The 14,026-nt window shown below is 53.3% G+C and overlaps 5 protein-coding genes across 5 annotated transcripts; 3 read left to right on the plus strand and 2 right to left on the minus strand.

Moving 5' to 3' along the window:
* Positions 1 to 2,887: 2,887 nt before the first annotated feature.
* LTS14_006710 (uncharacterized protein) lies at positions 2,888 to 4,478 on the plus strand (the record flags this gene model as incomplete). The annotated part of the gene is made up of 2 exons (XM_064839403.1): positions 2,888 to 3,851; positions 3,913 to 4,478. The coding sequence occupies 2 exons, from the start codon at positions 2,888 to 2,890 to the stop codon at positions 4,476 to 4,478; spliced, it is 1,530 nt and encodes a 509-aa protein (XP_064693145.1).
* Positions 4,479 to 5,853: 1,375 nt separating this feature from the next.
* On the plus strand, positions 5,854 to 7,548 carry LTS14_006711 (uncharacterized protein; the record flags this gene model as incomplete). Its single annotated transcript, XM_064839404.1, has 4 exons — positions 5,854 to 6,424; positions 6,478 to 6,782; positions 6,839 to 6,880; positions 6,934 to 7,548. The coding sequence occupies 4 exons, from the start codon at positions 5,854 to 5,856 to the stop codon at positions 7,546 to 7,548; spliced, it is 1,533 nt and encodes a 510-aa protein (XP_064693146.1).
* A 707-nt stretch (positions 7,549 to 8,255) lies between these two features.
* On the minus strand, positions 8,256 to 8,587 carry LTS14_006712 (uncharacterized protein; the record flags this gene model as incomplete). The annotated part of the gene is made up of 2 exons (XM_064839405.1): positions 8,256 to 8,477; positions 8,528 to 8,587. The coding sequence occupies 2 exons, from the start codon at positions 8,585 to 8,587 to the stop codon at positions 8,256 to 8,258; spliced, it is 282 nt and encodes a 93-aa protein (XP_064693147.1).
* Positions 8,588 to 9,647: 1,060 nt separating this feature from the next.
* On the minus strand, positions 9,648 to 11,450 carry LTS14_006713 (uncharacterized protein; the record flags this gene model as incomplete). The annotated part of the gene is made up of 1 exon (XM_064839406.1): positions 9,648 to 11,450. One exon carries the CDS (start codon positions 11,448 to 11,450, stop codon positions 9,648 to 9,650), a length of 1,803 nt encoding a protein of 600 aa, XP_064693148.1.
* Positions 11,451 to 13,053: 1,603 nt separating this feature from the next.
* LTS14_006714 (uncharacterized protein) lies at positions 13,054 to 14,006 on the plus strand (the record flags this gene model as incomplete). The annotated part of the gene is made up of 3 exons (XM_064839407.1): positions 13,054 to 13,276; positions 13,332 to 13,482; positions 13,571 to 14,006. The coding sequence occupies 3 exons, from the start codon at positions 13,054 to 13,056 to the stop codon at positions 14,004 to 14,006; spliced, it is 810 nt and encodes a 269-aa protein (XP_064693149.1).
* Between the last annotated feature and the right edge of the window lie 20 nt (positions 14,007 to 14,026).

Raw genomic sequence — 14,026 nt, forward strand, 5'->3', positions numbered from 1 at the left:
GGCAGCGTCCCAGAGAAAGTAGTGAAGAATTAGGGCAGCCCTGGCGTTCATAGGTAGGTCTTCCCAAGGCATTGCGGAATACGCTCACCTTCGCAGTGACGAATTTGCAAGCTATCCATAAACGACGCACGGAAAAGTGAGGTTGGACTTACGTGGTAGTTGTGGTGGTAGTGGTCGTCGTCGGGGTAGTGGTCGACGTAGTGGTTGGAATGTTCTCAGTCGTGGTGGTAGTTGGAGTTGTTGTGGTGGTAGTAGTTGGGGTTGTCGTGGTGGTAGTAGTTGGAGTCATCGTGGTGGTAGTGGTTGGAGTTGTCGTGGTGGTAGTGGTAGTCTATCACAAACGATCAGCCCTCGGTGCCTTTTGCGAGCGCGTGGGATTTCGGCGTACAGTAGTAGTGGTGGGTGTTGTCTGGCGAAATGTCAGCGTGTCTTACTGGGGATTAACATAGTGCCTCTGTTCATTCCATACCGTGGTAGTAGTTGTGGTCGTTGTGGTAGTCTGTCCAGAGATTAGTAACTTCAAAGAGGAATGACACAGTCCCTCGAGCTCTCTACCGTCGTGGTCTGTTCATTTTGTCAGCACCCATGAGCAGACGAAGCGCAGGATATGAGAGAAGACGCGTACCGTTGTCGTTGGGGTAATCGTCTTGGTTGACTATAATGGTTGTCCGTCAGCAGACGGACCGTCATGGTGTTAGGCTGAAAGATCTACCGTTACCGTGATAGGCTTCTCAATGCATCTGGAATCTGTCAGCTCGATGCATTACTGTCAAAGCTCGGGCTAGACACGTACGAGCAAGCAGTGCTGACGGCGTTGCCCAGTTTGGAGCAGATCGAGGTGAACTGGGAGGCCGAGGCGTCCACTGGAGTTTTGGTGGTCGTGGTTGAGGGCCTAAAGCGGAGACGCAGATGTATCAGCAGTGTTCTTGAGCTACTGGAGGGACCGTCAGGTGTAGCGCAGGCTGGGAATCGTTTCTCGTAGCGCAGACGGTGCAGTGACGTTCTACTCACTTCGTAGTAGTGGGAATAATCGCTTTCGTAGTGGTAGTAGTAGTAGTAGTGCTGATAGCTTTCGTCGTAGTAGTAGCCTAACGGACTGTCAGTAACGAACGTGGGGAGGTCCTATCCTGGCTCGCGTACAGTAGTCGTTGTGCTAAGTACGGCTCTTTTCGCCTTGGGAGCGGGCGCAGTGACGGTCACTGTCGTCGTCACATGGGCAACTGGATATTTGGAAGAGCAGAAAGACTCGGCTGGAGCGTATTTGGAGTAGGGAAGAATCAGACTGTAGGGAAACTGTTCAACTTCCGTCAGTATATCTAGTCAGGCTGCAAGGAGACGCAAAGAAGCTCGACAGGCACTTGCCCGCCTAAGTCGTTGCCTGCAAGTAGAACACGTACCTGTTGGCAGGCATCACCGTTTCGTTCCTCCAAAACCGGTGCGAAGGGACTGGCAGCCGTACATGCAGCGATGGCCGCAATACAGAGGTGGACAGTGATCATGATGAAGCTGGATGCCGTTGCCACTCGACTGGGTTGTAAGGGGAGAAGACTAACGGGGTGAGCAATGGGGGCCACGAGAATGACACGCTGGGGATGCTGAAGTTTATGTGGCCGAGTGCCACGGTGCAGCTGGATATGATACGTCGTTTGGTGAGGAGGCCTCTCGACCTCTCGAGGACTTTGGCTGCCCAGACATGTCTTACGCCCAAAGCAACGTGCATCCAGAGTTGACACTTGCTGCCATGCTTGGAAAGGGACCTACAAGCGCCGACTACTCTCAGCTCGCCTCCTGTATATGTGGCGTCGTCGTTGATCGGGTTGGCGGGTTTGACGATCCGGTTCTATCAATCCACCTCTGGTAGGTTCGGCGACGCTGCAATGTTTGCTGGCACGAATTTAGGGCGATGCTGGCGAATCATCCTATTAAACCTGGCACCTCTCGAGCATCTGTTGCTCCTTTTCTCTTTCATCCGTGTGCAGAGGTGAAAGAACCACTGGCCTATAGTCATAGACGAGGGAGATCCCTTCTGGCGTCCAGCGTGATAGGGCACTAAGGTCCCCCACATCAGGAGAGATGCACGACGAAATGACGGGGTAGAACACGCCATGAATTGTGGCTGACTGAGAGAGTGAACTTACCAGAAAGCGTCCTTTGCTACATGTTACGATTGTTCTAGACACTGTCTTGTACCAAGATGAGTGAGAGTCGACCTCATGCACTCGCTATTGGAGGCGTTAACATCGATGGCCAGACACCTTGGCATCACCCAGGCGAGGCCGTACGCCAGCCCCATGTCTCGGCCTGCACTTCGGCGTTGCGCAGCTGCCTTCGCTTCCAACGAAACATTCCTCTTCCATAGCATGATCAGGACAGTCCGGTGAGAGTGGTCCCTATATCGGAGGTCAAGACTTGACCTGCAATCATCTCCCTTGTTCTCACCTTGGCAACTCGACCTGAGCAACACATTGACCGTTCGTGAACTCACCTCATTGGCGGCCACCTAGATATGACTCTACGATTCCTGCAAACACGATGGCCACGGCGCTTTTGCCTCTGTCGAAGCCAACTATGCATGCTCATCGCTCTCGGAGTATGCTGCCTATTCCTGCTCTCTTTTCCTGCAGAATCATCGCGCGTCTCTTCCCAGCGACAGGCACCGCTCAATAATGCTGGTCAACGGGCATCAGTACCGGCTTCAGTACCGCCATCAGTACCGCCATCAGTGGAAGAGACCGGGGCAAGGAGTAGTCAGAACGCTAGACATGAACGACATATAGAATCTAAACCCTCCTCGAGCTTCGACATTGAACTACCACATGATCTGCCCGAAAGTGGCGTCGGCGCACAAGCAGACGCAGACGAGGAACTGCGAAGATCTGTAGAAGGAATGACAAAGCTCATGCCAAACGAACTCCAGTTGACGCCACTCCTCGCCCCGTTCATACCGACTGGTGGCGAGCCTCACGTTCGAGATCTCGCGCTCAGAATCCGTGTATTCACAGAAGCTTTCAACGCATGGGAGTCACTGCATCTCCATCTTTCGCCAGCCTCGCTTGCCTTCAAGACTGACATTACGAGGACGCTACGAGCTGCCGATCTCACACCAAGGCAGCTTCGTGAAGCGATCCGCAATTACGACGCCTTCCGGGCTTACATCAATGGGTTCGCTCGTCGTCTATTTCCGTACCTGGTAGACTGGTCGTCGGACCTGATGACACTCCATGCGAGCTTCTACCAGGGCGGAAGGGGCATTGTCTTCACAGCTGGCGATGCACAAGTACCATTTCTGATGACGTCCATTCCGTCGCTGCGAAGCTTGGGATGCGGACTCCCTATCGAGGTGATGTTCCTCGGCGACGCCGATCTGAGCTCGCAATCGCGCTCGATCCTGGAAGCATTGGACGGAGTGATCACGAGAGATATGAGCCATATGATTGACGACACGGATTGGGCCTTGAGAGGATGGGCCGCGAAGCCGTTCGCCATACTCTTGTCGTCTTTCCGGGAGGCGATCTTCATCGACGCGGATGCGCTCTCTTTTGTCAACCTCGAGATCTTGTTCACTGATGAGCAGTACCTCGGGACAGGTGCGCTCTTCTTCAAAGACCGCAATACCATGCCGGGTAGCAAGCGTTCCTGGTTGACCGAGATCCTTCCACAACCTGTATCTCATCTCGTGGAAGAAAATCGCATGTGGACGGGCGAGAGCACGCATATGCAGGACTCCGGAGTTGTGGTTGTGGACAAGTGGAAGCACTTCCTTCCGCTGTTATTGACGACCCGACTGAATGGTCCAGACCGGGACGGCGACGAGGAGAAGGGGAAGAAAGGAGTCTATCAGATGGTATTCGGTGAGTCTCATCCTCGTTTCTTACCCACCCAGCCCTTGCCCGTCTTCTGACTCGAGATCAGGCGATAAAGAGACTTTCTGGCTTTCGTGGGAACTCACTGGGAATCACGACTATGCTTTCTACGATGGCGAGGCAGGCACGATGGGTATTCTAAGTAAAACGCCAGAACTACCCCAGCAGTCGTCCGTTTCAACCAACGAGCAAGAGCCTCTGGCGAAAGGATTGTCAACACTCAGCAAAGACCCCGCATCAACTTTGGCGATTGAGTCCTCCGTCGCATCGAGGAGGCAGAAGCTATTGAACCGCCGCAACACTCCTTGCATCTGCTCCCAACAGCTGGTCCACTTCGATCGGGCCGGGCAGCCACTCTGGTTCAACGGCTGGCTTGCTACGCAAAAGCTTGACGATGAGACCGAGGTCGAGTTCCGCGACTTCGAGTATTACGCACGAGAGATGAAGGGTCGACGGCGGAGAGGTGAACGCGATCCCTATTCCGTCCATCCGAGGAATGTTGTCTGCATGCAGACTACGCAGACGTTTGCTTTCACCGACGAAGAGCAGGCGACCCTGAAGATGATGCGGGATTTCGCAAAGGTGGCGATTGCGAAGCGGGATGGTCTCGAATGATCAGGTTCAGATTGATGAGGTCTGCGTAACACAAGATCTCTTACCATCGGATACAATACTCGACATGCGGGACGCTTGCAGATCAGCTGATCAAGAAGCCGGTAGCATCGACGTCTTGACCTACATGCCACCAGGGCTCCCAATGCACGAGCGAGCCCAGTCTGGTGCGCTCAGGGTCTCCAGTATGCTCTCTGTCCGCCGCGCTCCATGAAACCGATGGGATTACCAGCAGGCCTTTCAGATAGATCTGCCTGTTGGACCAGCGGTATCCACAGCCGGCCCGGGAGACTGTGCAAGCAGATTAATCGACTTTGTAAGGATTGAAGTCGGACAAGAGACGTTTAAACACGTGCAACATCAACGCCGAGGGCGAGTGCACCTCGACGAGTGTGTCATAGACGAGAACTGTACACTTGCTCCATATCTGGCAGCAGAAATTATCGTGCCAACCTTGCAATGACAGATCGGCTACGAAAAATTAGGGACAGAGTCGGGATGGAGAGAGAGCGCCGGACGTGGCAGAAAAGGACGATTGACGGCAGTGCCATTTTTGTAGCAGGTCCAGGTGGCTACCGGCACAGTGCGCTGTATGCAATGATTGTACGCCAGCGAGATCGAGCATGAGTATGGAAGTGCTGATGAACAACCACGATCTCTTGGTCTTGAGGAGGAGCAGATGCCGCCAGATGGCGAAAAACACTTGGCATGCATTTTGTCGGGGAAGATCGGGCTGGACTTGTATCGTTAGCTTTCATGCAGAGATTGTCTTTCCTATTGATCTACCCCATGGCACACCACATGCTACACCTCCACAACCATGTGCGATCCACATGGAAAATTACGATATCACCCGACGATAACATGTCTCCACGCCAAGCCACACTTTCTTCGCGGGGTGGACACCGGCTGTGAAATCTAATCCACGGCCAAGACGAGAATGTCCACCAGCCAAGTCCTTGGAGCGGCCTTCAGCACCAACAAGATCCAATGCAAAGGCCGGTGGCTAAACCTGATCCTACTCGTGCCGTCTCTGGACCAGGCCATGTTACTGCAACAGGGTGGATCTTTGTCACATGATCACACCGACACGTGCTGTGTGCTCGAGACGGACGCTTGCATGGCTGTCTGCCTTCACGATGTTTCCCGAAGCACCATCCTTGGCATCCGTATAGCGCAGTGCAGTGCTGGGCATTGTTTGTCTCGGCGTTGCTTTGCGGGGTGGCAGCGCGGAGCACGCCTGCGTGAAGATAAGAAGGTAGGACGCCGCGCCCTGATATATCTGGATCAGCACGCGAGCTCGACAACCGCTCTTCCCCCTGACCTTGTACTCACATACGCCCTGTGAGTTCTTTCCCAGACCCCTTCATCCTTCATCATGGAGTGCACCGGCCGAGAAGCAGAGCCCATAGCCAAGGGTACTTGGCCCACGATCAAGCAATCCTTCGGCGACTTGTTCAAGTGGGAGCAAAGAGTTCAGATCACCAACGAATATGGCGAGTCCAGGACCGAGTGGATGAAACCAAAGCCTCTTCGTAATCCCATCTCCCTGCTGGCACAACTTACACCATCGGCATGGCTATATTTCATCGTCGGCTTCGCATCCTGGTCGGCGGATGCTTTCGACTTCCACGCTCTCAGTATCCAGTCCACGAAGCTGGCGAAGTACTACAATACCGATAACACCCAGATCAGCACCGCCATTACTCTGACGCTCCTACTGCGCTCAGTCGGTGCAGCCTTCTTTGGTCTGGCTGGTGATCGATATGGCCGCAAATGGCCCATGGTCATCAACATGCTTGTGCTGGGTCTCTTACAAATCGCCACCATCTACGCCGGTACGTTTCAGCAGTTCTTGGCTGTACGAAGCTTGTTTGGTCTGTTTATGGGGGGTGTGTATGGTAATGCTGTAGCCATGGCCCTCGAGAACTGTCCTATTGAAGCTAGAGGTATGTCAAGTCATGCTACTGAGGCGTCACTCAGCATTCTAATACACTACTAGGTCTCATGTCTGGTATCTTGCAACAAGGCTACTCCTTCGGCTACGTCTGCGCAGCCTGTGCCAACCTCGGTGTCGGTGGTGCCACAAACACCTGGAAGACCGTCTTCTGGATCGCCGCTGGTCTGTCTATTGGCGTTGGTCTCATCCGCGTTGCTTTCCCAGAGTCCAGCCAATTCCGCGAACGCAAGGCCTCCGAGCAGAAGAGCGTCACGCCTGGCGAGTTCTGGCGAGAGACGAAGGTCATGCTGGCGAAAGAGTGGAAGATGTGTATCTATGCTATCATCCTCATGACTTGGTTCAACTACGTAAGTCCTCACAGAAGCTATCGCGGAGGAAGGTTGGTAGCTGACTACAAGAACAGTACTCGCACACAAGCCAAGATAGCTATACTACTTTCATGAAGGTAAGGCATGGTCTGATGGACATGGCGGGAGACGTGTACTGACATCATCCTAGACTCAGAAAGAGATGGGCAACCACGACGCTTCCATAGCTAGCATCCTAATGAAGACTGGAGCCTGCGTCGGCGGCACCATCATCGGCTATCTCTCTCAATGGGTCGGTCGTCGACGAGCAATGGTCGGCGCAGCCCTCATCAGCGCCTTCATCATCCCTGGCTGGATCCTGCCGACCAGCCTTGGCAGTCTATCTGCTTCTGGCTTCATGCTGCAGTTCTTCGTGCAAGGCGCCTGGGGCGTCATCCCTATCCATCTTAACGAGCTGTCCCCTCCCGCCTTCAGGTCCTCGTTCCCAGGCATCACCTACCAACTTGGCAACATGATCTCCTCGCCTAGCGCGCAGATTGTGAACGCGCTTGCGGAGTCGCATCTCATCACAGTCGCGGATGGCAAGCGTGTTCCAGCCTACGGTCCTGTCATGGGTGTAGCAACCGCTATCATTGCCATGGGTATTGCGATCACCGCGGCCATCGGACCAGAGAAGCGCGGTTCCAAGTTTGAGAGCGTAGTGATTGGCCAGCAGACGGCTGCTATGCATGCTCAAGACAAGATTGCCGATATCGAAAAGGGCGACGATGTCGTTGAAATGGAGAATGTTACTGGCAAGAAATGAGTCTACGAGAAATGAGTCTGCGAGGAGTGAGTTCACACTTACGTATTGCTGTATACGAGAAGGAGGGTCAAAGATGTAGACACGAAAGAGTTCTTCTGCATCAGCACTATTTCTCCACCATAGCAATGACTGTGTCCGTTGAGGTATTGGTCTCTTAAAATGCACACATTTGACCACCAAAGCACTTCCGAGGACTTCCAGGACAGCTGCTAATCCTACGCTTCCTTCAATCACGACGGCGAAGATGATGTCGCCCACCCATTTCGTCAGCGAGACCGCGAAACGATGGTCTGGCAAACATATGACCGATGCCGACCCGCTTACGCCGTACTCTTTCCTCCAAGCGGTCTGCTATGCTGGTCGCTAACCCGAGGCAAGATCGCAATCCTGTCCACTTGTCGGGTAGACCTGATCAAGTAGGCCGCGTTCTCTGCTTTCCGGCGCCGACGCCGGCGACGTGTCAGTGGCTGCGAACATGACTGTCTTGTTGCAAAAGCTCGACCTGCTCCATCACTTGCAGCGGCTCATGTTCCATCGGCTCTTGGCGATTTGTGTGGTCAGCCTTGGGAGCTTCGCTGCTCATCACGATACCCGATCTCGAGGCTTCGCTACCACTCCTGGTGACTTGAAATGGTGGAGCTGGTTTGGTGGCGCTTTCGTTGAGCCGTAGTGTGCCTTCCGTGTTCTGGCATCCGCTGATCATTTATTCAGATGTCGTCCAGCGGAAATAGCTCGACAAATTCGCTAATGACATAAGCTGGCTTGTCTTCCACCTCTTCGTTCATGGGTGGCGGGAGATGTGGTGGTGGTCGGATGACGATGTCTCTATGCTCCGACCAGTCCTTCTTCGGCACAACAGGTGCGAGGAATTGCTGCATGGCCGACTTGGCTTGGTGCGACTTCTCCAGTGGGTCGAGATACCATAGGTCCTGGCTAACGTCAGCTGCATTCGAGTAGAACGTGTTTGTAACGTCCTTACATTCGACTTTCGAGCAGCAGGAAGTGCTGCCACGCTGCTCACTGCCACAAGGGCGAGCATTGCTGTTGCTACAATCTGCATAATCGTTATTGTGTCACAAGACCGTAGTCGATAGATAGATGGTCGAGCAAACAGGCGAAGCAGGGATGGCGAAGAGATTAATAGCGGCCTTATTACTCTCTTATGTTCCACGGCCAAGACAATAAGCGATCCTAGTCGGTACGCCCGGTTCACGCCATATATGACAGAACATGGTCGACAACACCGACAAAGTTCAGGAGCGACTCACATCAGGCGTCCACAATCACACTCGAGGCTGAGCAAATCCTACAGGCTGCGGAGGAACAAGCCCACGAGCCCGGCATCTTCGGTAAACAATAATCTTCCCGTCGCGGTAGCGGCCAATCCTCTCTGAATGTATGGCATCGCTTCTTTCCGCACCGAAAAGTAGGCTATAAGTTGCCTGGAAAAGGATGCGTTACAGGCAAGGGATCCCTAAAGCAGTGCACGTGGCGTTGCGGCGTAGAGCTGAGGTTCCGGGAAAGGATGTCAAGCTAAGCGAGATTGGGTGGTGAAGGCTTACCAAGGACAATCTAAGTCGAATTGAGTTTAAGCATTGCTCGTATTTTTGGCCGTTGGACTCAGAGGTAGGGCTGGACCGGCCTGTTGTTGGGCACGTGGAAGACAAGGACTCGGATGTGAGCGATGGGGTTTTCTAGCACCATCTGCTATGGAGATGTGTTCGCTTCTCGAGTAGCCAGAAGTAACCTCACGGCTTGAATCACTAGCGACATTCTGTTGCTCATAAGACAGGAAAGCTAGGCCGACCACGGGACAACAAACCCAGCAGGTCAAGATGTCGGAAAGTGTCTCACTGATCCATTACATATGGAGAATGTCTCGCACGATTCGGGCAACAGCATCTAGGCTCATATCGCAATTGATGATGTTCAACGCCTGATTATTGGCGACGTGCTCAGCAACAAGTCCTCACACTCGGAAGGCAATGACAGGAAAAGAGAGCGATCGCAGCACGGCTCATCTGCCCCGAAGCGGAGTGATGGTGCTGACAGGTTACTATCGACATTATGTACAGCGTCATCTTGTTCAGCGCCATCCATCAGAACAGATCAGTCATAGCACCATGACTAGCATCGCCCACTAATCGTGCATACTTTGCCAATGTTCCCCTCGTGACAGTCATCCGCGGCGGCTTCCACGACTCGAATCTCCGCTTCACCTCGTCCTCACTCACATCCATATCGATGCGATGCTTACTAGCATCAATAGTAACCACATCGCCATCCTGTACGACAGCTATGGGACCTCCCACCGCGGCTTCAGGAGTGATGTGGCCGACGATGAAGCCATGACTGGCGCCTGAGTATCGACCATCTGTTATCAAAGCCACGTTCTTGAGCCCAGCGCCCATAATTGCGGCAGAGGCTTTAAGCTGTTCGGGCATTCCCGGACCGCCCTTTGGACCTTCGTACCGCACGATCAGAACGAGGTTCTCAGTTTTGGGGATCTGGCCTTTGTTCAAAGCATCGTCTAGTTCGTGCTCCTTGTTGAACACTCTAGCTTTGCCTGTAAAGACCATACCCTCCTTGCCTGTGATCTTCGCTACAGCTCCATTGGGAGCAAGATTGCCGTACAGGATCTCGATATGCCCAGTCGCTTTTATCGGGTTATCCAGGCTTCTGATGACTTCTTGACCTTGCTTGAGAGAAGGCCAGGATTCCACATTCTCTGCTAATGTCTTGCCGGTGACGGTGATCGTGCTGCCATCTAGCATACCGGCTGCTATCAGAAGTTTCTGCACCGAAGGAACACCACCAACGTCGTACAAGTCCTTCATCAGATGTTTACCACTCGGTGCCAGATCTGCAATGAAAGGGACCTTATCGCTAACCTTTTGGAAATCATCCAACGTTAACTCGACCTCAGCTGTGCCTGCCATTGCTAGGAGATGCAATACGCCGTTCGTGCTCCCACCCAACGCCATCATCATCACCAAAGCATTCTCGAATGACTTCTTGGTCAAGCATTTCCGAGGTGTGATGTCTCGCTCCATACATATCTTGATCGCAGCAGCCACTTTTTTGCATTCGCGCATCTTTTCAGGAGACGTCGCAGGTGTGGACGCCGAGCCAGGAAGTGAGAGACCGAGCGTCTCTATTGCAGTAGCCATTGTGTTGGCTGTGAACATGCCACCGCACGCTCCTTGGCCAGGACATGCTTTCTTCTCCAACTCGCTGAGGATGTCGTCTTTGGTCTGCGATGGATCTTTGGGATTTGCTAAGCTGTTGTAGATGTATGCGCCGTGTGCTTCGAGTGCGGTGGTGATGTTGATGTCTTTCTGCAGGAGATCACTATAACCAGGATTTATCGAGCCGCCATAGATCATAATACTTGGCCGATTATGCCTGGTCATGCCCATCACCGCTCCGGGCATATTCTTATCGCATCCCGGGATCGTTATACATGCATCGTGGAATTGGGCGCATGTGACGGTCTCAATACTGTCTGCTATGATCTCTCGACTCTGCAGACTGAACCTCATACCATCTCCACCCATTGTGATCCCGTCACTTACGCCGATGGTGTTGTACTGCCATGCTAGCATTTCCTGGCCCTCTATTGCCCGCTTGACTTCCTTGCCGATGTCGAGGAGATGCATGTTACATGGATTGCCCTCCCACCATACACTTGCTATGCCAACCTGCGGATAGTTCTTGAGGACGTGCTCGTTCGGCACTCCAGCGGCGTACAGCATCGCTTGGGCAGCTGGAAAGTCATGTTCGCGTGTCAGAGTCGAGGAGAACTTGTTCAGTCCGGAACCAGGTTTACTGTTCTGGAAATCGAGATATCGTGGATCGTCTGCTGTTCGACCGAATTGCTTGTCCAGATTTGAGGATTCCATTGTGAGAAAGTGCTCGTATTCGTCTCGCTGGGAAGGACTTAAGAAACCTGTGCGAGAAAGGAACGATGGACAAGAAGGATAACAAATGTCGTGTATGACTCCAAATCCTCACAGTGGGCCATCTCCATAACCTTTCTCAAACCCCACATCCAACCCCGCGCTCGCGCTTCAATGGCACCCGAATATTGGACGATGACGTTGATTCGAAGACAGGGTTGAATGAAGTTCATAATTCAGACTTATACACGGTATGACAAAGAACAACATACCTGAGTCGACCTTTACCTCAATGCCCTCTTCTCGACATCATAATTCTTTCTCAAGTCCTGTACTGAGATGCATCATGAATCCGAAAGGTTTGTGGGCTTATGAGCTGGCCGATGTTGAAACCAGCATTGAGCATGGCAGCGAAGAAGGCACGTTTGGTATGTCCAGCACTGTTGGTCATTCTATGATGGGCAGTCAGTCGCAGCGTGTTAGAAGCTATTGGTAAAGGCTACTTACACCCACTGCCATACGATTGGTAGCACACCAGAGATGATCTGGAACAGCCACAAGCCTGCAAGAGATCCTGCATCGTGTGTGAGTATGGTATGTACATGGCAACATGATGCGAGCACTTACCAGATGCTTTGCGATGCGGGTAAAACGACAATAGTCAGTTGCCAATGATCCCACCACAAGCAGCGAGAAAAGTAATCAGCCAGCGTCGACCATAGTACGAACCAGAAAGCCGCATACGAGAATCGAGATTAGGTGGACTGCGCCAATTGCTAAATTCAGGAGTGCTGAACTTTTCGGCGTGTATCCGAAGGTCCGCAATAAGGTAGCGGAGTTAGATACCACTGAGCCGGCACAAAGACCAATCTCTATGGTCGTCAGCTATATCGAACCCGGTCGCAGACGTTAAAGGGGGACTCACTAGCAGCGAGAGCACGAAGCCAATGTACAGAGGCCGATCTACAAGGCTCTCGACCAGCTGAGCTGGCTGGGAATGCTTGTTCTCAATGTCTGCCTGATTCACCTTGGCATGCTCCGGCAAACTGACCGACTGCTCGTCGTCGAGGGACCATGCGCTCATCGGCGTGTCCGGCAGGCCGAAAATAATCGAAATTCCGAACAAGACGGCAGAGCATCCGACCGCGACAGACAACATCCTTCATCCAGCGTCTGCGTTCTTTCGTGATGCCTTAAAAGTGTTGGAAGCCAAAAAAGAGAAGTCCGCCTAGCATCTGGGCAACGCCGAAACCGCCGTAACTGGATTGCACGATACGTATCGGTCGAGTTCTTGACTGCCACCGAACAGGAGATGAAGTCTTTGCAGCCGCGGTGCGTGACTACCCACGCACGCCAATATCACGATCTACCAGCGGGGAGACCGCTGCATGTGTGCGGTACGTACCTGCCAGACTGGGAAGACGAACCAATAGCGAAGCGAATGCGATGACGAAAAGCTACCCACGCCTCACACTCAGCTCGCCACAGCTTGAGGACCGTCGCGTCAGCCAGCTGAGCTGCATCCAGCGGCTGACGATACTCTTACCTCTAAACTCCATGCCTTTACCGGTTGTAGTTGAACTTTGATAGTGATTCCATTGCAGAAATGTCGACAACGAACGATAAGCCCACCATCAATGAAAAGTGTCCCAAGACAAGGATCATAGCCACGGACATAGCGCCTGATATGCTTGCACAAGTCGACGCTCTTCACCTCCCTGATGTAACGACCAAACGAGTCGATGGCGCGACGTTAGAGGGTCTCGGGGTTGGCGAGTTCTCGCACGCCCTAAGCAGCTTCGCGATAAGTTTCATCCCTGAGCCGAGAGGTGAGTAAGCACTTGCTTGTAGGCATGCTTCCGGAAATATGAAGGTGGGCGTCAGTGCTGCGAAAAGAAGAAGCGACTGATAGAGTCGCAATTGCCGTGAGGAGTCTCTACCGCGTGGTCAAACCGGGCGGCATGGTCGGCATAGCCACCTGGAGCGCCAGGATCGACTGGGGTCTAGCTATCGGAACGGTGGCGAAACGACTGAAGTAGGTCCTGCGGGATCCCTTGTCACCCATGACTCGTAGCTCCGGTCACCCTATCAAGACAGCTGACCACTCCCACCCCATTCCACAGACCAGATTACGCCTTCCACATCCCCGAATCCGCCTCCACCTGGCGGACCGAAGTAGAACACAATGCTGTCCTACAGGCTGTAGGATTGAAGGCCGTCCAGACCGAGACGGTGAGAATGCCGCTTGCGGTTGCCGATGCGCAGGGAGTGGTAGACTACGCCTTCCGAGGCGGCAAGCCCCGTGATGAAGAAGATGGTGGCGGATTGGAAGGGGCAGGGCAGGGCGGGAGTGAGGGGGAGCTTGAGGCCGAGTATGCGAGGGTGGTTGGGGAAGATTTTCCCGACGGTGTGGGGCGTCAAGTAGGTAGATTCGGTGCGGAACGCTGGGGCTGGCAATGCGACCCAGCTCCGAATGGGTGGCGAGTCGCGTTGTGCCCATGTCGGTCAGGTGAGCAGGCGATCTTGCTGGCGCGAGATGTGGAGATGGTGGAACGGTAGTAATTTGTGCGTTGTTGATT

The sequence above is a fragment of the Recurvomyces mirabilis genome, assembly GCF_035927965.1.
Source record: "Recurvomyces mirabilis strain CCFEE 5264 chromosome Unknown scaffold_17, whole genome shotgun sequence".
Lineage (NCBI taxonomy): Eukaryota > Fungi > Ascomycota > Dothideomycetes > Mycosphaerellales > Teratosphaeriaceae > Recurvomyces > Recurvomyces mirabilis.